This window comes from Amblyraja radiata, chromosome 26 (assembly GCF_010909765.2).
Source record: "Amblyraja radiata isolate CabotCenter1 chromosome 26, sAmbRad1.1.pri, whole genome shotgun sequence".
NCBI classification, from domain to species: domain Eukaryota; kingdom Metazoa; phylum Chordata; class Chondrichthyes; order Rajiformes; family Rajidae; genus Amblyraja; species Amblyraja radiata.
In genome coordinates, this window is record NC_045981.1 from 26,500,060 (window position 1) to 26,523,195 (window position 23,136).

The window sequence follows — 23,136 nt, forward strand, 5'->3', positions numbered from 1 at the left end:
TCCAACTCCAGAGGAATCCGCTCCCCAATGGGCCGCTACGGCGACAAGTGGCAGTATGCCCACAACCCGAGCTGCGCCCCCTCATCCGCCACCCCAAGAACAAGACGTACCTTGCACACCATCAGCTTCTGCCCCTACGTGTTCCTCTGGAGTTGGGGCGGGGCTGGGCTGGAGTTGCTGCTGGCTGTGGGTCTCTGGGATCTCCGTGCTTGCAGTGGGCCTGGGGGTCGGTGTCCCATTGGTCCTGACGTCTCCGGCCACCCCCCTGGACTGGAGCTGAGACTGGGAACTGTACCGCCCTAGCCCCCTCCCTCTGCAACTGCAAACAACCCCACTCTCCTGCAAGGGCGGTACAGTTCCCGGAGGATGGCAGGTGGCCGGAGACGTCAAGACCAACAGGAACCCGCTCCCCGATGGGCCCCTACGACGCCCCGAGCTGTGCCCCGTCATCCGCAACCCAGGTTCCTCTGTAGTTGGAGCGGGGCTGGGCTGGGCTGCTGTTGGCTGTGGGTCTCTGGGATCTCCGTGCTTGCAGTGGGCCTGGGGGTCGGTGTCCCGATGAGGGGGCGCAGCTCGGGGAACGGCTTCTGGTGGTCCTGACGTCTCCGGCCAGTTTGCAGTTTTCCTCTGGAGTTGGAACGGGGCTGGGCTGCTGCTGGCTGTGGGTCTCTGGGATCTCCGTGCTTGCAGTGGGCCTGGGGGTCGGTGTCCCGTTGGTCCTGACGTCTCCGGTGACTACAACGGTCCTGCTGCAATCGCCAATGTGAAGACAGTGCAAAGCCCCCACGCAATGGGCGGGGAGCTGGAGAGGGGAGGGAAGGGGTCACACACATGGCCGGGAAGCAGAGGGGTGTAGGTGGGGTGAAACTGAAGCGAGCGACAATCTGCTGCTGCCTGCCCCGCTGAGTTAAAAAGTTCCCACGCAAGACTCACGAAACACTGTGTATCGTGAGTCTACCGTGGGAACTTTTTAACTCAGCGGGCAGGCAGCAGCATATTGTCAATTATTAACCCTCCCGCGCAATATACCCTCACCTTCTCTTTTATGAATGGGGATTTAGTTCCCCTTTCTTCGAGGACCGACCGGAGGTTCCGCTGTCACCTCTGCGGGCCGCCCTCGTTGAACGTTTTCAAGGACCTTTCTTCAAGGACCGAAAAAATGGCCGCTATTCGGAGGTTTTCGTTATTTGGATCTTCGGATAAAAGGTTGTGCACCTGTACATATTTTGCAGAAATCTTCCACCCACTAGGAGTTAAATTATTAAAATACCACTGAACCAATCTTCCTATAAACCCTTGAGACCAACTCAATCATGGCTAATCTATCCGTCCCTCCAAACCCCATTCTCCTGCCTTCTCCCCATAACCTCTGACACCAGTACTAATCATGTATTAAGACTCATACTTACATCATTGTCCTTGCCAGCCTCCTGTGCCAATTTATTAAAAAAGTCATCATCCAGCAATGATCTGAAAAGATAAAGCACCTACTACATTAATCACTAAATGTACGGGAGAACCCAAGATTTTGGTTACAACATACATTGTCATTGTAGGGAAAATATTGTTTCGTTTGAGTACATTCCACTGAAAATTGAAAGCTGAAATTAAATTTTCAAGCCCCATTAAATTAAAATTCTATCTGCAAACTGCAATATTCACAGCAGATTTATTGTTCCTACGGTCAGTTAGGCTGCTAACCCGTACTTTTTGCTGGCTCTGGGCGCTGCGGTTGCTGATTTCCTGATGGCATTTCCTGATTGTGTTGTTGGGAAAGCAGATATTTTGGGAGATTTGGCTGCAAGAAAAAGTTAGAGATAAAACCAGTTGTTAAATGCAATTCTCATTATTTTATCACACACAATCAGGACACATAGTTAAAATGTGTGCAGTTTCTCATCACTAGTTCTAAGTTATCAAAAACAACAATGCTAAGCATTAATGAGAATTGCTGAAAATACACCATTTACTTTTTAAACTCAACTGGAAGATTGTAATTTCTCATCTCAATTTAATTGGGTCTCAGTACTCGACACATTTAGATTTTCTTCTCTTATTGTCGCAGGCGTCCAAATACTGTCCTCAACGCCCCTAGAATTGATACCTCACAAGTTTTTACATTTCACAAGCATATTACTGTCACTTAAGCCTTTTGAGAATCTTAATGCCGTAAAAAGCTGTTGTCTGGGCATGTGAATATTTGGATGCTTGACTCCAAATTACACAACATTCTCAGGAAAGGCAAGGTCAAGCTAATTAGAAGATTGACACAAAGGTGATTTGTAAATGATTGCAGTGATGATGCAAAAAAAAAACATGAATGATGATTGTTTTTTTACATTTGTGGTGGGTTTACTGAAATGGTCACTGAGAAAAAACTAGCAAAGAAACTAATGAAACTAAACTAAGGAATTTTTATTTCTCAATTCCTTGACACTTTGGGTGTTGCAGTAAAATCAGCTTGTGCTGTTACTTATTCATTTTACAAGATCAGCAATTAATTGTTCATCTAACTTGCCCATGAAAAGGTGGTGCTGAGCTATCTTCTTGAAATGTTTCTGTTCTTCTGGAAAAGGTACTGTTTGGGAGAGAGTTCCAGGGTTTGGACCCCACAACAATAAAGGAACAGCAATATAATTCAAAATCAGAATGGTGTACAATTTGAAAGCAAATATGCAGGTGGTTCCCATGCACCTCTCGCCCTGGTGGTGTAGGTTGCAGGTTGGAGAGGTGTTGTTAGAGCAGCCTAGGCAAGAAACGGCAATCGATTTGTAAACGGTACATACTGAATCTACTGTTTGAGTGACATTTGGAATTAATATTTAGGACTGTGGAATTATGACAAATCAAGTTGGTTGTTTAAAAATGGAAGATGATGTACTTCCTGCAAGTTGTTGGATCTGGATTCATCGAGGAAAATGGAGAGCAGTTTATCATCCTGCTTTTGGATTGTGGAAAGACTTTGTAGTCTCAGGATACCCCATTCTTACAGCCACATCATTTATGCGCCTGGTTCAGAATGCCTATTTTGAGTCATGTTGCCAAAGCCTCTTCCAAACCTAGCAGTGTGCTTATGTGGAGAATACTCAAATAATTGTTGTTACTGGGCTAACTGCAACAAAGAGAATAAGCAAACACACAGCAAGGTAAAAAGCAGCTGGACAAATGTGTCTGCTAGTAAACATTTGAAGAATAAAGCAAACAAATATGTATAATGAAACCATTTGGATTAAGTTACCATCATCTCCGAGCAGGTCATCCAGTACATCATCAATCGACTCTGGGGGGAAAAATACATGCATGAGTAGGACCATTAAATATAATATTTTGCTTTATAATAAAGTTATCTAACTGCACAGAATAGAAAAAGGAAATGTTCTCATTACATCTGTCCTGTCACTAAGCTATCTAATTTATACTGCTTCCTCCGCTTAGATCTGCAAATATTTCCTTTATCATTATGTATTTAATTGCATTTTGGTGTAATGATAAAGTAAAGCACACACTGAGAGCCTTTAGTTGAGGTAGAGTATAAAGGGAGGGAAATTATGCTGGAACTCCATTCAGCACTGTACACGTAATAATGTATAGGCTTTCCACAGACTGGTTAATAAGCAACAAATGTTTTTCACTGTAACTCGGTGCATGTGACAATAAATTAAACTAAACTAAATACTGTTTAGGTTGCAATTTGAGTTTACCGTCCAATTATAGTCATCCAGCATTCAGAAGGATGCGAAGGTCCCAGAGATGGTGCAGGAACAGATTATGAAGCAGGTTTACAGACTTGAAGGATTTCATCTCCAAGGTTGGACTGAAGAATGTTCTTGTTGGAAAATGATGTTTATGTTAGGGTAGGGGAAGGAATGATCGGATCTTGCTTTTCATTGGGCACCTATTCAATTTTTAACAGTTGCATATTTAGTGTTACATCTGAGAAAAGCTGTACATTGTTTTTATACCTGTGACATTGCAACGCAGTGAAAGAAAAGTGAGGAATTTGTACCACCCCCCTCCCCACAAACACTTTTTGAATACTCTAGATTCATGGTGGTTCAAAGTCAGTCCTATTACTGAAATCCATATAATCATTTCAACAACGCTAAGCTCTTTCTCATCAATGATATGACTAAAATAATATGGAAGTAATGGCAAAACATTGCAGGTTTTGCAAAAACTTCGAACTATATGAAAATCAGGAGACATATTGTTACTTACCTCGAAAACCTTTTTTCTTTTTTGATCCCTGAAATACAAAAAGTCTGTTCATTCGTGTTTTATTTTCAAAGTATTCAAAACTTTACATTTATAAATATAAACTTCCATTGGAAATCAGAGTTTAAAAAAATTAGTCCGAGAAGGCAGTTGAGGTAGTTGAAGGAATAAGCAGGCAGTGAAGAAAGCGAATGGTATGTTAGCTTTCATAGCAAAAGGATTTGAGTACAGGAGCATGGAGGTTCTACTGCAGTTGTACAGGGTCTTGGTGAGACCACACCTGGAGTATTGCGTACAGTTTTGGTCTCCAAATCTGAGGAAGGACATTATTGCCATAGAGGGAGTGCAGAGAAGGTTCACCAGACTGATTCCTGGGATGTCAGGACTGTCTTATGAAGAAAGACTGGATAGACTTGGTTTATACTCTCTAGAATTTAGGAGATTGAGAGGGGATCTTATAGAAACTTACAAAATTCTTAAGGGGTTGGACAGGCTAGATGCAGGAAGATTGCTCCCGATGTTGGGGAAGTCCAGGACAAGGGGTCACAGCTTAAGGATAAGGGGGAAATCCTTTAAAACCGAGATGAGAAGAACTTTTTTCACACAGAGAGTGGTGAATCTCTGGAACTCCCTGCCACAGAGGGTAGTCGAGGCCAGTTCATTGGCTATATTTAAGAGGGAGTTAGATGTGGCCCTTGTGGCTAAGGGGATCAGAGGGTATGGAGAGAAGGCAGGTACGGGATACTGAGTTGGATGATCAGCCATGATCATATTGAATGGCGGTGCAGGCTCGAAGGGCCGAATGGCCTACTCCTGCACCTAATTTCTATGTTTCTATTTCTATGTTTCTATAACAACATTCAAAAGACATCGCACATGGATAGGAAAGGGTTAGAGGGATATGAGCCAAATGCAGGTAATTGGGACTATCTTAAATGGGGCACGGATGAATTGGGTTGAAAGGTCAGTTTCTGTACTGTATAACTCCAAAAACACTTAAACAATGTGCTACACAATATTCACAGCAATAACCCAAAACGCACACGTGTTGGGCAAATCCTGTAGAGAGATGTTAGAGGAGGCACTGGTGAATGTAGGGTAAATGCTTGCCAAACATATATATATAGAATGGGCAGTTTATGGCATTAATCAGTGACCAATGCTGATTTTACATCATTTTTATGATAGACCATAATATATATAAAATATCAGCTGCTTTTAGCCACAGGCAGTTGAAAGTGCTTAAAAGGAACCATTCATTACTTGTAGATTAGTTGCCATTTAATGCCTTTAGTTTGTTGCGATAATTCTACACGGGATTAGAATTTCCCCAAATCATGTGAGATCACGGAAATCCACAGAAAAGCAACAAAAAAAAGATTAACCTATTTTCACCTCATTAAGGTGTTCACCTTCACTCAGTCTGCCTGGGCCGACCTGATCTCCTGGTTCCCAAACACTTTAACTCCCTTCCCATTCCCACACTGACCTTGCTATCCTGCACCTCCTCCATTGTCAGAGTGAGGCCAAACGCAAATTGGAAGAACAGCGCCTCATTTTTCGCTTGGGCGGCTTACAGCCCGGTTGATTTTGCCAATTTCAAGTAACTTTTGCATCCCCTCTCTCTCCGTCCCTCCCCCACCCTAGTCGTTGTACTAGTTTCACTGTCGTCCTGGTGATTTCATTGTCTGTAACTCGTTTTCACTTAGCCCAAGGCTAACAATTGCCTGATTCCTTTATCATCGTTAATATTTTGCATTTGTTCTTTATCTCTCTATATAACCGTATATATCACCTGTTTCCTTTTCCCCTGACTCTCAGTTTGAAGAAGGCTCTCAACCCGAAACGTTACCCATTCCTTTTTTCCAGAGATGCTGTCTGACCTGCTGAGTTACTCCACCTTTTTGCATCTATCTTTGCTTTAAACCCTTTGCAGTTCCTTCCTACACAAACTACACAAACTATCCTGGAGTCCCGTTTGCTGCCACACAATCACTTCTATTGATACTTATGCAATGGAACCCTATTAAACCACCGCGGCACAAGGAACTGCAGATGCTGTTTTCCAAAAATGACACAAAGTGCTGGAGTAACTCAGCAGGTCAGGCAGCATCTCTGGAGAACATGGAAAAGCAATGTTTTAGGTCGTGACGTTGCTTCAGTCTGAAGCGTAAAGAAGGTTCCGACCCAAACCTTCGCATATCCAGCAAACTGTGTCTTTTTTTCCCTATTACACAATGTAACATACAGCTTCAGGTATTTCTAGCAGTAACAAAAGTAAACATAGCTATTAAAAAAATATCTTTATTTGTTTAAATCCTGTGGGAGAAGTAACTTTGTTATTGCACATGTGAAACTCTCTCGCCTGTAGCCCCCTTTTCCCTATGGGCACTATTGCCTTTATAAAATGATTTCTACACCATAAGGTTTCTTAGGAACGTGCCTATGGCAGTATAGCAAAACAAACTGCACTGACCACTTTCAATGAGTCTATCAATCGCTCACCCATGTTGTTTCCTGGTATTACCTAAACTTAGTCTCCCACATCCTGGACACCACCACGGGCCAGAAACAAAACTGGATCAGTCATATATATACTATGGATACTTCAAACAAGGGAAGGGATAACACTCCATGAGACTCTGTGAGTGACATGGGTGCTTTGTTTAAACATTAAAATTAGCATTACTGAACATTAGCATTCTCTCCACTTGCATGGAAGCATTTAGCTCCAACAATGCTTGGGAGTCTATACTAATTAAGACAAGGTGTCCATATGATTGCCATCCTATTCACCACCCAAAACATACATTCCCTACAGTATCAGTAGACCGTGACTATGATGTGTACCATAAACAAACTCTGGATTATGACTGAGTGGATGTCCATATCTCCCATGTGTATCTAAGCACTAAATTAAATGTCTAGATACAGACAACCTCACTTAAAATATTAAGAGGTTAATTATGTGTGGTCACTTTCTACTGAAGTTGTCTAATTGCTTCCCACCCACTCCCCACATCTCTATCCAACTGTGTACTCCCAAACATAGTCGAGAATCCAACTGTGATCTCATCCAAATATTTTTAAGCTGTCTGGGCCTCTAAAATTAATTGGCTAATGACATTAGGCAAGAGAGGCAAAATACCTGCCTCCCCGCTCTCTTTCTTAGCCCCACCAGACACAATTGTTTCTTCACTTGCTGGTACAATCTCTGGTGACAACACTGAACCACAGGGGCGGGCGGCACATAGTAGAGTTGCTGCCTTACAGCGACAGAGACCCGGGTTCGATCCTGGCTATGGGTGCTTGCCTGTACGGTATTTGTACGTTCTCCCGTGACCTACATGGGTTTTCTCAGAGAACTTCGGTTTCCTCCCACACTCCAAAGAAGTACAGGTTTGTAGGATAATTGGCTTGGTGTAAATGTAAAAATTGTCCCTAATGTAGGATAGTGTTAATGTGCAAGGATCGATGGTCGGTGCGGACTCGGTTAGCCGAAGGGCCTGTTTCCGTGCTGTAACTCTAAACTAAACTAAACTAAACTAGACAAGCTAAAGAGCACAATGCTGGGGCAAGGGAGCAATTGAGAGGGAGTGTGGAGAGAATTACGTGGAATGAGAATGGTGAGTCACCACCACAGGAAAAAAATTCAAAGTGTGAAACTCACCTCGACCGCCAATGACAGTTTCTGGGATATTTTCTCCTTGTGGTATATAAAAACAAAATTAAGAAATTCAAACTAACACCAACAAAAATCTAAAATGTTAATTGCAATTCTACTACAAGGCACAATGACGGCACTGGTGTTGTTTCAACCAATACAGAATAATCAAAGGACAACTCATCTCACCATATCTTGTCAATTTCAAAACCAAGCTTGTGTAAGCACAATCTTTACTCAAGCAGATTGGAAATATACGAGTTTTGCCTTGAATCAAAATCTTGTACTGCATTAGCATTAATGCATCAGGTAATTCGTCTGTTCAAAGGAAACCAAAAGAAAAAAACATTAAGTTCATAAAATGTAAAAACTCGGTTATCTGGAGAAATCAAGAAGTTAAAATCTGCAGATGGTGAAAATCTGAAGGGAAAAATAACGGGATACGCAGAAGGTTAAGTAGTGTCTCTGGAGAGAGAAACAGAGTTAACGCTTCAGATCAATTATCCTTGAACAAACTGACTGTCTTCTGTGCCAAAGAACTCAACCATCAGAAGGTTCTCTGACCCAAAACGGCAATTGTTCCTCTCTATATATATGCTGTCTGACCTGTTGAGTATCCCTGATATTTTCTATTTTTATCTTCATTTATCTAGGGGATTTTGGTTTACCTAAGCACCATAGCTGTCAAATATATATGTAGTTAATTTAAAAATAGCTTAAAGAAAAAATGCAATACCAGTGGCTTCTGGTTGTGGCCTATTTCCAATATGACATGGAAGCAATGTGCAATATATTGTGCATTCCAACTGCCCTCGTATTTATCACATTTATCATGCACGGACATGGATCTTAGAAGTGGAGACAAGCCTTATGGTAAAAAAAATGACCAGTTTTCAGAAATGTACCAAAGATATTAGTCATAGTCATACAGTAATACAGTGTGTAAACAGGTCCTTCAGGCCCACACCGCGAACAATGTCCCAGCTACACTAATCCCACTTGCCTGCGCTTGGTCCCTATCCCTCCAAACCTGTCCTATGCATGTACCTGTCTAAATGTTTCTTAAACGATGGAATAGTTCCAGCCTCAACTACCTCCCCTGGCAGCTTGTTCCATACACCCACTTTGTGTGAAAAGGTTACCCCTCGGATTCCTATTAAATCTTTTCCCCTTCACCTTGAACCCATGTCCTCTGGTCCTCGATTCCCTTACTCGAGGCAAAAGACTGTGCATCTACCTGATCTATTCCTCTCATGATTTTGTATACCTCTATAAGATCTCCCCTCATCCTCCTGCGCTCTATGGAATAGAGACCCAGCCTACTCAACCTCTCCCTATAGCACACGTCCTCTAGTCCTGGGAACATCCTTGTAAATCTTTTCTGAACACTTTCAAGCTTGACAATATCTTTCCCATAACATGGTGCCCAGAACTGAACACAATATTCTAGATGCGGTCTCACCAACATCTTATACAACTGCAACATGATCTCCCAACTTCTATACTCAATGCTCTGACTGATGAAGGCCAAAGTGCCAAAGGCCTTTTTGACCACCTTATCTACCTACGACGAACTTCAAGGAACCATGCACCTGTACTCATAGATCCCTCTGCCCTACAACATTACCCGGAAGCCTACCATTTACTTAGATCTTGCCCTTGTTCGACGTCCCAAAATGCACACCTCACACTTTTCTGTATTAAATTCCATCAACCATTCCTCCGCCCACCTGGCCGATCGATCCAAAACCTGCTGCAATCTTTCACAACCATCTTAATTATCTGCAAAACCACTAACTTTTGTATCATCAGCAAACTTGCTAATCTTGCCCTGTATGTTCTCATCCAAATCATTGGTGTATCTAGATGACAAACAGTAACGGACCCAACACCGGAACCCTGAGGCACACCCCACTAGTCACAGGCCTCCATCCACCATCACCCTCTGGTCCTGAGAGAGAGAGTCGGCCCCGAGAGAGAGAGAGAGAGAGAGAGTGAGAGAGAGAGTCGGATGGCCTGTATTATCCTCCAGTTTTTGGATGTCGAAAAACAACAAAAAATAATAATTGTGCTACCCTCACCGGGAACCTCCGAGGCCGGTGATCAGTAATCACTCAGCCCCCCAACTTTCAAAAACCTTTCGCGGTCCTGATGCAAGAGGAAACTGGTGCACCTGGATGAAACCTAACAGTCACCTGGGAGAAGGTACACAAAATTGCTGGAGAAACTCAGCGGGTGCAGCAGCATCTATGGAGCGAAGGAAATAGGCGACGTTTCGGGCCGAAACCCTTCTTCAGTCACCTGGGAGAGTCGGCCCCGAGAGTGAGAGTGAGAGTGAGAGTGAGTGAGAGTGAGAGTGAGAGTGTCGGATGGCCTGTCTGAAGAAGGGTTTCGGGCCGAAACGTCGCCTATTTCCTTCGCTCCATAGATGCTGCCGCACCTGCTGAGTTTCTCCAGCATTTTTGTGTACCTTCGATCTTCCAGCATCTGCAGTTCCTTCTTGAACACAGTCACCTGGGAGAAACTGCAGACAACCGAGGTCAGAATCCAACGTGGGTCTCTGGTGCTGTGAGGCAGCAGCTCTGCCACCTTGCAACCCCAACGCGATTCCCTTGGCCGCTTGTGTATTTAATATGCAGATGAGAGTTATCACTGTGAAAATAGATCAATCTCTCTCAAATATTACCATAGGGTCCTAAATATTTAAACTAATGGGCCTGAGATTTTCAACTCCAATAACCGAAGGCATAATTGGCACAGCAACACACTCTGAGTACTAGATTATGACAACAGCTAACTTTGTACACTCCGCATTTCGAACTTATGAAGCCGTTCTGGGTATTTGATCGAATGGTATTTTTTAATTTGTTGTTGACCCTGAAGTACAAGCACACTTTCCGAATACACATTCCTACTTCCACAACCCTCTAGGTCCAACTACCGCGTCCTGTTTTGGGTGATTTCTCTGACAAACTGGTGTTAGGGTGAAAAGTAAAGGCCTAAATTCCAGTTCCATTCCGGAGACTCGGGCATGTCCCTTGCACCGCCGCCGCGGCGAGGGAGAGCTGCTCTTTCACACCAGCAATGGCAGCAACGCCGAGTGAAGATTGTGAAGCACTGCCCCCCCCCTGCTAATGTTTATTCTCGATCGCCTTACCGTTCGTGAGACCTTGCCGTACACACACCAGCAAAGAGTGCTCCAGGACACCACCGTAAGCCCAGCTGGCCGGCGGGACCAGTATTAGGTGTGTACCACTATCACTATCACATCACAATCACAGGCACCGCGCGTTAGGCCGGGTGGGCCACAAACCGCCTCCTCACATAAACGCCGGCCCCAAACGTCCCCCTAGCAACGTGAATACTCCCCGGTACACCCCTAGCAACGTGAACACTCCCCGCAGAATAAACTTCTCCCAACCGGCGGCACCGCTTCCGGCTCTGTTTACATTTCTTGTCATGAATGAAGTTTATTTTGAGGAGGGGGGGGGAGGGGAACGGTTTCACTTGGCTAAAGCGGAGACGAAGTACAGCCACAGCGAGTCGGGTGTTTGAAGCGGCCGGCCTGTCAGCACGGAGCTTGGAACCAGAGATCTTATAGCAGAGCAAGATCTTTGCTTGGAACCGTTGGCAAGCAGTGTTTCGCACGGCATTGTTGGAGTTGTAGTCTCCAATCCAAACTCCTCAGGCGACAATGAACCATTCTATGTACTGTATATGAAGGAACAAGATGCTGGTTTAAACCAAAGATAGACATAAAAAGCGGGAGTAACTCAGTGGGTCAGACAACATCTCTGGAGAAAAGTTTCAGGATGAGACCCTTCTTCAGACCATTCTATATTTCCTTGATCACCATCTGCTTTGATCTGTCGTTTTCACACCTCCTTCTCCCTCCATGGCTTTAGTCACGTAAAATATATGCTTTATAGTACAGTTATTGCTTGTATAGAATCTCAGTACAGAAGAAACCCAAGCATGCTTATAATCGTTAATGTTTTATTATTGTTTTATGTGTCATTCCTAACTCACTATGACATGTCACTTGAGGGTGGAGAACCAAAGCAAATTCCTTGAATGTGAATACTTGGCCAATAAACGTATTCTTTCATTCACTTATTCATCCATTCATTCAACACTCTTATGATGCAACAATCTGATTTGTTCCATTGTTATACATTTGCTATAATATGGGAAGATTTTTCTTTCTCCCTCTCCTCCATCTCTCCTCTCCTTTAGATTAGTCTTCCTCTCCTCAGACTCTGAAGAAGGGTCTCGACTCGAAACCTAACCAATTCCTTCTCTCCAGAGATGCTGTCAGACCCGCTGAGTTACTCCAGCATTTTGTGTCCATGTTTGGTGCAACATTTGAGGCAGTGATTCCTATATCACTTTGATAGTGGGGAGATCAGAACCTGGGACAAACCAGGCAGTGCCTACCATTCTCTGCAGTCTTCATTACTGGCCGTTCAAGTTGCTGAACTAGGCTCCAATGTAACCAGAGGACGTGGGTTTAGGTGAGAGGAGAAAGATTTAATAGGAACCTTGAGTGGCAACGTTTTCACTCAGAAGGCGGTGGGTGGGTATACGGAAGAGGAGGTAGTTGAGGCAAGAGTCAAGAGTGTTTTATTGTCATACTTGGACAGGAAAGGTTTAGGATAGGAATAGGACATGGATAGGAAAGGTTTAGAGGGATATGGACCAAATGTAGGCAAATGGGGCATCTTGGCATGGACAAATTGGGCTGAAGGGCTTATTTCTATGCTAAATGAATTGATGACTGTGCAAATAGAGCAATCCAATGAGTTACTGTAGAACATTTATGTTTTTGACATGGAGAAATGGGCTTACATGGATTTCTCAGGAATGGAGGTCTTGTGCAACTCAAGGAGTGCATGAATTGGAATTACAGCACAATACAGAGCATCCAGTCCATCTTGTTCATTTACTTCAACACAATTTATACCGACTCCACCTGTTCCATGTCTTATCCCATTTTTTGCTTAACAAGCCATACAATCTACTCTTACATTGATTTTCACATATTCATTGCATTTAATACAATCCTCCATCAAAACATTTTTCTCCCCTCTCTTACATCTCTTGTCCCCTTTAATTACAATAGAAACCAAGGTTCTGAACTCTGGCTGGATGTATCCCTGAAAGGTTAAATGCATGATCCACCACAATTGATCCATCCTCATGAACAATAAATGCTGGCCTTGCCAAAAGCATCTGAACAAATACAAAGATGACATCTAAATATCCATTTATTAATTCTCAGTCAGATTGTCTTTGCTTTTTCAAATACAGCACATTTGTAACTGATAAGATAGTTTAAAATAAATTGCTAAGAAATTCAGTTGTATACATTTTGTGTATTGTATATTTTTTGTCTAACAACCTACATCTGGGTCCGTTTGTATCATTCCAGAAATTCAGATGGGAATTTACCATAATTCGTTATCTATTTCTACTTTTGGGAAACATCATTCTCGATGTAGTTCTTTTAGAGTGCTACAGGAAATTGGACGACATTGTTTCTGAGGCAACAGCTCCCACTTGTTCACTGGAATTCCTGGGTGAATTAATTTTGTTTTCAATGTCCTGTGATTTTTCCCCGAGCCACTGGCAGCAATTTTATTTGAGAAATAGTTCCTCTATCAATTTTTTACCTGTCGTATCTATTTCCTTCTTTCCATATTGTTGTTTATATGAATAATTTTGCACACAATTTCTAATGTGATGCAAATAGGTTGAGAGGAAAAATTGGAGAAGGTTGCAGTCTCAGTTGAAGCTGGTTAAGGGGGCCAAATGTTTAATCTTCTCTAATCACCTTGACCTTCTAAATCTAACTCTGCACTTCGTGTAATTCCACTCGAGACTGTATCAGAATCATTTAGGTTCCAGTGAGTGAGCAGTCAGCCAAACCCAACTACAAATTGCAGGATTGGGCAGGACTCTAATGAGACATCTGCACACATCAGTTTGAGGATATATTCTATTGTATGTCCCCCTCCCTCCATTTTCCAAGAAGCTATGCAGAGTGTTTTTCAACCCCCTGTTTGATCCCCAGTACAAGGTGGAGGAACCAGTTGAACTGGACAGTCCATCCCTTGTCCCGGCAGATATCAATCTGATCCAAAAAGTGTTTCATGGCTTCCTCTTCATTCTTGCCCACAGTCAGTGTCTCTTGAATATACTCAATATCTTCTTTGCTGGTCAGTTGTGGCATCCCTGTCATCACCATCATGGAGAAGAGTATAATCAGCAGATTGGTATGTTGGCGGAGTGCAAGGTAGGCCTTAACACAGATATCCTGAGTGAAGAGATAAATTCAGAAATCAAATTTCTCCTTATCTTGAGTCTACATTAAACAGGAAATGCTTTGATAAATTTTACATGGCCTGCATCCGCCTCAAGCGCAATGTACAGGGCTTTACCCCAACATGCAAGCTGTAGATAGACACAAAAAGCTGGAGTAACTCAGCGGGACAGGCAGCATCTCTGGAGAGAAGGGGTGGGTGACATTTCGGGTCGAGACCCTTCTTCAGACTGGTTAGGGATTAAGGAAACAAGAGAAATAGACGATGATGTAGAGAGATAAAGAAGAATGAATTAAAGATAAAGATGTTAGCTGTTTGTTGTCGTGTAAACGAGAAGCTAGTCCAATTTGGGTGGGGGAGTGATAGATAGAGAGTGAATGCCAGGTCCATCTGAAGTTAGAGAAATCAATATCATACTACTGGGCTGTAAGCTGCCCAAGCGAAATATGAGATGCTCCAATTTGTATTTAGCTTCACTCTGATAATGGAGGAGCCTGAGGACAGAAAGGTCTGTATGGGAATGGGAAGGAGAATTAAAGTATTTAGCGACCGGGAGATCAGGTAGGTTCAGGCGGACTGAGCAAAGGTGTTCAGCGAAACGATTGCGCAGTCTACGTTTGGTCTCGCCGATGAGTCCACATCTTGAACAACGGATACAGTAGATGAGGTGCAAGTGATCATCAGCCTTACCTGAAAGGACTGTCGGGGTTTCCGGACAAAGTCGAGGGAAGAGGAATAGGGGCAGGTGTTGCACCTTTTGTGGTTGCAGGGGAAGGTGCCTGGGGAGAGCGTGGTTTGGGTGGGAAGGGATGAGTTAACCAGGGAGTTACGGAAGGAACTGTCTCTGCGAATGGCGGAAAGGGGTGGAGATGGAAAAATGTGGCTAGTGGTGGGATCCCGTTGGAGGTGGTGGATATTTTGGAGGATTATGCGTTTTATGCGACGGCTGATGAGGTGAAAGGTAAGGACTAGGGTAACTCGGTCTCTGTTGCGACTAGGGGGAGGGGGAGCAAGGGCAGAGCTGCAGGGTACCGAGGAGACACGAGTGACAGCCGCATCTATGATGGGAGAGGGGAACCCCTGTTCCCTAAAGAATGATGACATCTCGAATGTTCTAGTATGGAACACCTCATCTTGGGCACAGATGCGGCGTGGACGGAGGAATTGGGAGTAGGGGATAGAGTCTTTGTAGGAAGCAGGGTGGGAAGAAGTGTAGTCGAGATAGTTGTAGGAGTCAGTAGGTTTATGATAGACGTCAGTCAATAGTCTATTTCCTGTGATGGGATTTGGTGGTGAAGTTGATGAAGTTCATGAGTTCTGCATGGGTGCAGGAGGTAGCACCGATTCGGTCATCAATGCAACAGAGATAGAATTCGGGGATAGGGGCAGTGAACGCCTGGAACTGGGATTGTTCAACGTACCTTACAAACAGGCAGGCATAGCTGCAGCCCATGCGGGTGCCCATAGCTATGCCTTGGACTTGGAAGATGTGGGAAGTGTCGAAGGAGAAGTTGTTAGTAGTGAGGACCAGCTCCGCTGGGCGGAATAGAGCATTAGTAAAGGGAAATTGGATGGTTCTGCGGTCGAGGAAGAAACTGAGGGCTTAAAGGCCTTGCTGGTGGGGGATGAAGGTGTAGAGTGGTTGAACGTCCATGGTAAAGAAAAGGGATTGGGGGCTCGGAAAGCAGAAGTCATTAAAGAGACAAAGGGCATGTGAGGTATCTTGGACATAGGTCAGAAAAGATTTGTCCAGGGGGGATAGGATGGAGTCGAGGTATGTGGAAATCATTTCCGTGGGGCAGGAGCAGGCAGAAACAATGGGTCTGCCAGGGCAGTTGTGTTTATGGATTTTGGGGAGAAGGTAAAACCGGGCTGTGCGGGGCTGGGAAACGATCAGGTTGGAGGCTGTGGAAGGCAGGCAGCCAGAAGTGATGAAATTAGAAAAGGTGTGTGAGATTAAGCCCTGGTGCTCATCTGTGGGATCATGGTCCAAAAAGGTGTCCGAGAGTTGTCGTCTGATCTCAGCCCAGTAAAGGTCAGCGCGCCAGACTACCATGGCATCTCCCTTATCAGGTTTGCTGCAGTGTGAGTGGAGGGCTGTACGTTCAGACGGGGTGAGGTTAGAGTAGGTAAGGCGAGTGGAAAAGTTAAGATGGTTGATGTCACGCCAGCAGTTAGAAACGAAAAGGTCTAGCGAGGGTAGAAGGTCGCTCGGGGTAGAAGGAGGGGAACCGGTGGAGCCAGGAGAAGGGGTCATCACTGGCAGGTGAGAATTCCTTCCCATAGAAAAAATCACGGAGGCGGAGGCGACGGAAGAAAAGCTCCACATCGTGGCGGAACCGGAATTCGTTGAGGAGGGGGCGGAGGGGAACGAAGGTGATGCCTGAGGACAGACCATGCCATATCAGAGAGGGGGGTGTCAGGGGGATGGTGAAGACACGACACGGGTGGGGGTCAGAGGAGGGCTGGAGACTGGACAGAGGCCGAGGCGAGGTCTGGTGGGGGGATGGTGAATGTTCAGAGAGGACAGTGAGGTGGGGGGGGGAGGTGGATTATTGTAGGTGTGGAGTGGCAGCAGTGGCGGTGGAGAGAAGGAATGGGTAACGTTTTGGGTCGAGACCCTTCTTCGGCACACCGAGTCCGTGCCGACCACTGATCCTCGCACACTGACATATCCTACACACACTAGGGATGATTTACAATTATACCAAGCCAATTAACCTACAAACCTGTACGTCTTTGGGGTGTGGAGGAAACCGGAGATCCCGGAGGAAACCCACAGAGGTCACGGGGAGAACTTACAAACTCTGTACCCGTAGTCAGGATCGAACCCGGGTCCCTGTGCTGTAAGGCAGCAACTCTATCGTTGTGCCACCATTCCACACTTGAGCATGATCTGATATTAGGCGAGTACACTAATAATGCGTTTTAATCTTTCCAGGTAATGAACTGCGAGATCCTCCAATGTTTTAGGCATGAATCTAAGTCAAACATTTATTAAATAATTTAATGTAGAAAACTTTTCAAGGTACACCAGAGGAAATTGAACAACAACATCATTTATGCCTTTTATATTCTGTTGTGCTGAAGCAAAGCAAGAATTTCATTGTCCTATCTGGGACACGTGACAATAAACTCTTGAATCTCTTGAATCTTATATCTTGAATTTAAACGATATCAACAAAAGCCTTGGTCAAGAGCTAGGTTCTCAGGAAAATGGCAAGTAAGGGAGGTGTGTTTTAGATATTTAGGAAAGGAATTCCAGAACATAGGAACCAGAGAGCTTAAGACATGACCAGCACAGAAAATCTGGGATACACACGAGGTGAAAGTTGGAGGCTCCAAGCGGGGTGGAGGTCTTTGCACCTGGAGGTTACGTAGATAAGTAAGGGAGGCAGTGAAAGCTTTTGAACAGATTAATGAGAATTTAAAAATTGGGACATTTTGCATAGTCATTTTGCATGGAGATAACACATTTCAGAAATTTGGTGCAAGTTCCCTAACATCTGGTTCTTTCAGCAAGGGTTTTGCTAACTAATAATTTAGGCTGCAGATGTACTGATGGTCTAAGGGCAACACTGGTTTCACTCACCTGAAACTTCTGGAAGTGTTGGCTAGTCTTCTTGCCAGATGTGCCCATCACGTGGAGAAAGTCAGGGGTCAGAACAAAGGGAACTCTCTCCTTATTGATTCCCATGAAGCTTTTATAGTTTCCAAGAATATGACCAAAATCTATGTGGAATAGATTTCCTGAATGGAAGAAAATGGGAATATTATTTTGCATATTTCAACATGCATTTATTTCATTGGCTTCTCATGTCTCTGGGAAACCTGTTATTGAAGTCACTTAGACATGTAAGGAAGAACTACAGATGAGAGATGTGACGGCTTTTTATGGAACACATATTTCATATGCTGAATTCTGATGTTTGAAAGGAAATTTTCTTACAAAGCAAAATCTTGCCAAGTTATTGCAAATGGATATAGCAAAGGACCAAATCAGGTCGCTGCTTCAAAGAATGTTACAGGCATGCTTGGGTTCCTTCAGTACTGTGAGATTCTATACAAACAATATTTGTACTCCAGCAAGTAGACAAAAATGCTGGAGAAACTCAGCAGGTGAGGCAGCATCTATGGAGATAAGGAATAGGCGACGTTTCGGGTCGAGACCCTCCTTCAGACTGAACTCAAGCATATATTTTACATCTACGACTAAAGCAATGGAGGTAATTTAAAATAATTACTGAAGTTTTATAATCCAGTGATTAACTGAAGTTAGGAAAGATGATGAAGTGGTTACTGTTAAAAAAAAAATCAAGAGATAATCGATATCTGGAGAGGGAAGATATTGTGTTGTGTGATGAATAAATGGAATTAAACAAAGGGATTGTTTGGCTTTCATGAATGTGAACACTATGTAGTCTGAGTCACACATTACATCCATACAGTATTTAATTATAGGCATTTGTCTGCAATTATACCACAAGAATAATGAAAGATCATTTGGAGATAAGGTAATATTCAATCATTAAAGCCAGTACAAACCTTTCCGATTTCATCCCAATCTTTAATAGAAATAGAAAGGACAAGGAAATATCTGGATTTTCAGATGCATTTGGCAAGGTGCTCTATAAAAGGCTGATACACAAGATAAGAGCTTACATTATTGGGATAAGTAGATAGATGACAGAAGCAGAATAAATTGGTCAATCAGGTTAGAAGCATGTAACTGGTGTGCTCAGTCTTGTCCTTCAATTAGTTATTATACATATTAATGTTCTGGAGTACGGGGTAGAGTAAGATATCTAAATTTGATGGTGACATAAAATTAGATGGGAGGGTATGTTGCAATATGAACTCTGTAACAAGATATAGATGGGCTGAGTGAGTGGGCCAAAATGTGGCAAATGGAATTTAACATGAGAAAATCTGAGGTCATACTCTTGGCAAGATGAAGCAAATAGTAGTCTATAATCTAAATGGAGAGTAACTGTAAAGTAAAGGGCAGGAAAAAGGTCAGCTGGGATAAATTTAGACTTTATTGCCTTCCATCACAGTGAGGAACGTGGGGAGTATGCTGTGGTGGATGTTTATGTTAACTTTAATGTAGTTGTGTATCTTGTTGCTTTTTTTTTAGAATGGCTGTATGGTAATTCGAATTTCACTGTACCTTAATTGGTACACTATGACAATAAATTGACCTTGAAGTGTATCACTGACGGAGTAGAGAAGGCAAAAAGTGGGCATGAGACACAGTTGCTCTGACATACAAGGAGAATCCAGTGATGTTACACCTACAGTGCATTCAGAAAGTATTCAGACCCCTTCACTTTTTCCACATTTTGTTATGTTGCAGCCTTATTTTTAAATGGATGAAATTCATTTTTTTAATCATTAATCTACACACAATACCCCAGAATGAAGAAGTGAAAACAGGTGTTTTAAAATTTTGCAAAGTAATTAAAAATAAATAACTGAAATATCACATTTACATAAGTATTCAGACCCTTTGCTGTGACACTCAAAATTGAGCTTAGGTTCATCCTGTTTCCATTGATTATCCTTGCGATGTTTCTACAACTTGATTGGAGTCCACCAGTGGTAAATTAAATTGATTGGACATGATTCAGGGACCAATTGTGTAGCCTGTTTAAAAATAATACAAATGGCCTCCTTCGTTGTTGAATTATTCTTTGTCTCTTTAAACACCATTCCTTCAATGCAGTACAATCAGAAATTGAAATCAGCACTACCCAGGTCTGTCTGCATCGGCACCTAGATGATCAGAGGTTCCTACATTTTAATCACTTAAACATTACACTCACCTGACTCTGTAATCATGATGTTGTCATTGTGCCTGTCTCCTATACCCAGGATGTAGGTGGCAACACAATAGCCAGCACACGAATAAACAAACCTTTCCACGGCTGTTTGGAACTGCAGGGGCAATGAAGACTTCATTCAGCTTGCATTATTTAGAGAGTCCTTCAAACATCACACACAATAGCATCAGAAGAAACAAAGTTGAGATGATCAAGCAAGGAATAAAAAGCCAACACAACTCAGCCAAAAGAAATAGTGCCTCAGTAATGTCTTAGGTAATAAACGAAGGTCCTCAACCTAAAATGTCGTTTGTCCATTTCCCTCCACAGATTCTGCTTTGTCTGCAGAGTTCCTTCAGTAGTCTGTTTTTTTGCTCCAGATTCCAGCATCTTACGGCTGCAAGATTTTTCATTGTACCTGTACCTCACCATGTTTGTGTATATGATAATATGCTTGATTTAACTTGGGTTGACTTAGACAGTGTTTTAGTAAGAGTTGTGGAAGATAGGAAAATGTTACTGTGGAGAGAATCAGAGATTGTGACAAAGAGTTGTGAGATGGAGTAAAGTTTAAATCGTAATATTCCAAATAATATTACACCATATGAAATGAGTTACGAAAACAAAACTGCATCTTCTGATATTCTGAAGCAAAAACGGAACATGCTGGAACCACTCAGCAGGTGAGGCAGCATCTGTGGTGAAATAAACAGGGTTAATGTTTCAAGTCAAAGACATGTGGCTGAACAAGGTGCAAGGAATAGATTTGGGATCTGAATATTGCAATGCAGTCCAATGCAACAAATGATACTGACTAATTGTGGGGTCACTTTCGGGAGTGGGTCTTTCTCTGAGCACTTTTTTTTAAAGACCAAGGACCCCTCATTTTTCTGTGGATTGCTGTGGGCATTGGGCAGATAGCAGTAGTTTGGGACTTGTAAACTAAATCTATTCCACTCCTTTTGTTAGCCCTGTACAGCGTATCCTCACATTACGGCAGTTTAGGAAACAGAAATTCACCCGTACAGTATTCCTAAATTTGCCAAAATATTTGAGGTGCAGAACGAAAATGTACATTTATGGACAAAAAATTATAAACATAAAATGCAAAAGAAACAACAGTTTCTGTCAATTTTTGTCAAAGGCTTGTGTTACAGAAAATTGCGATACTGACAGTTTTCTCAGAACACAACCCCTAAGCGATGCAGGATTGTATGGTGCTTGTGAACTAGTCCTGGACCTAAAGTAGCTCAGTAGCTGAGCTGGCAAAACTATGTAAGTTAATTGAGTTCTCGTTTGAATATTTGTGAATTAGCTCAGATTCTTTGCATTACTTTTTAATACCCCGGTAAAACAGAGAGATTGGCAAATGTTTCCAAAAAGAGATTGTGACCAGAAAGTGACCAGAAAGTGACCAGTGCTAAGATTATTGAACTTATCCAGTACTTGTGTACTCAGTATCTGCCAAGTTATCCTATACCAATACTCTCTTCAGTATCTTGCAGTTGGTCCATTTACCTTGTCCTCAATTGGGCACTTGTCTTTCAGCCAGTGATTTAACACTTCATCCTTGAATGCCCCAGTGTTGCCGACTGTGCTCTGCTGAATCTTGGCAATAGTTGTGGCATCTTTTACAATCTGAATCATTCCTGTTGAAATATAACAAATATTTCAAGTAAGTGACCTTGCATGTGACAAGAAAAGCTCTATTAATGAAAAGTAACCTTTTTTGTGTTTTCATTTTTACCGATCTTGTTCCCTGTTGCAATGCACCCGTAAGGCAAAAGGCAAAGATCCAAGGAGTCTGTCTCCCAGATTGAGTCCATGATTAGAAGGATCTATAGATAAAAGAAATGATACCATTAATGGAACACGAATAGGCAGCAGATCTGGATAGAACAAATGGGTGACGTTTTGGGTTGAGGGTCTTAGTGCCACTGAACTACATTCTAAACCACTGTTATCAGCTCCTCTCTGTCTCTGCATTATTAGGTTGCCTTCCATAATATCATTATCCGCAATTTGTTGTGGCTGAGCAGAGCCAGGTATTCTGGACCAAAGATTTAGTGTATAAAAAGTGCAAAGAAACACACTATGGATTATCTGTTTCTTTACACTTTTTAATGTACCAAATCTTTTATTCAGCTAATATGTCTGTTCATACATTCATAAGTTATAAGAGCAGAATTAGGCCATTGCGCTGATCAAGTCTACCCCGCTTTTCAATCATGGCAGATTTATCTTTCCCTCTCAACCCCATTCTCCTGCCTTCTACCCATAATCCCTGACACCCTTACTAATCAAGAATCTGTCAATCTGCACCTTAAAAATACACAATGGCGTGGCCTCCACAGCCATCTGTGGCAGTGAATTCCACAGATTCACCAGCTTCTGACTAAAGAAGTTCCTCCTCATCTTTTAAAGGTACGTCCACTTTATTTTGAGGCTATGGCCTCACATCCTAGACTCTCCAATTAGTGGAACCATCCTCTCCACAATGACTCAATGCAGGCCTTTTACTATTTGGTAAGTTTCAATGAGGTCACCCTTCATCTATACTCCAGCAAGTACAGGTCCAGTGTCATCAAACACTCATCACATGTTAACTCAATTCCTGGGATCATTCTCAGGGAAAAAACCCCTACTCTGGAACCCTCTCCAACACCAGCACATCCTTCCACAGATATTGGAAACAATATCTGTCGAATATGGTACCATCACAACATCAAAATCAGCTCACAAACTCCAATAGGGGTTTGACCAGTGCCTCACAAACCTCAGCATTACATGCCTGTTTTTATCTTCCAGTCCTCTCGAAATAAATGTTAACGTTGCATTTGCCTTCCTTACTACCGATTCGATGCGCAAATTAACTTTTTGGGAATCCTGTACCAGCACTCCCAAGTCCCTTTGTACCTCCAATTTCTGGATTCTCTCCTCATTTGGAAAATAGCCTACACTTTTATTCCTACTATCAAAATGCACGACTTCACACTTAGCTGCACTGTATTCCATCTGCCTCTTCTTTACCCACTCTCCAACTTGTCCAAGTCCTTCTGTAGAGTCCCTGCTTTTTCTGCACAATCTGCCCATCCACCCATCTTCGTATCAT

General features: G+C 42.9%; 2 protein-coding genes across 5 annotated transcripts in view; both read right to left on the reverse strand.

Moving 5' to 3' along the window:
• Window positions 1–12,438, reverse strand: part of fbf1 (Fas binding factor 1) — an 85,970-nt gene extending 73,532 nt beyond the window's left edge. Inside the window, exons 1-7 of one of the 3 annotated variants that reach the window (XM_033044527.1) lie at window positions 11,037–12,438; window positions 8,069–8,197; window positions 7,886–7,921; window positions 4,219–4,246; window positions 3,239–3,280; window positions 1,708–1,798; window positions 1,410–1,470 (exon numbers count right to left, since the gene is read on the reverse strand). In XM_033044527.1, coding sequence (XP_032900418.1) covers window positions 1,410–1,470; window positions 1,708–1,798; window positions 3,239–3,280; window positions 4,219–4,246; window positions 7,886–7,921; window positions 8,069–8,071 — 261 coding nt within the window. In that variant the 5' untranslated portion in view covers window positions 8,072–8,197; window positions 11,037–12,438. The remainder of the gene's footprint in view (window positions 1–1,409; window positions 1,471–1,707; window positions 1,799–3,238; window positions 3,281–4,218; window positions 4,247–7,885; window positions 7,922–8,068; window positions 8,198–11,036) is intronic. The other 2 variants (XM_033044529.1, XM_033044528.1) reach the window with 2 other exon arrangements.
• Window positions 12,439–13,131: 693 nt separating this feature from the next.
• pik3cg (phosphatidylinositol-4,5-bisphosphate 3-kinase catalytic subunit gamma) overlaps window positions 13,132–23,136 on the reverse strand; it is a 29,015-nt gene continuing 19,010 nt past the window's right edge. For both annotated transcript variants that reach the window (XM_033044531.1, XM_033044530.1), the window contains exons 7-11: window positions 21,772–21,862; window positions 21,543–21,673; window positions 20,028–20,139; window positions 17,795–17,952; window positions 13,132–14,195 (exon numbers count right to left, since the gene is read on the reverse strand). In XM_033044531.1, coding sequence (XP_032900422.1) covers window positions 13,914–14,195; window positions 17,795–17,952; window positions 20,028–20,139; window positions 21,543–21,673; window positions 21,772–21,862 — 774 coding nt within the window. In that variant the 3' untranslated portion in view covers window positions 13,132–13,913. The remainder of the gene's footprint in view (window positions 14,196–17,794; window positions 17,953–20,027; window positions 20,140–21,542; window positions 21,674–21,771; window positions 21,863–23,136) is intronic.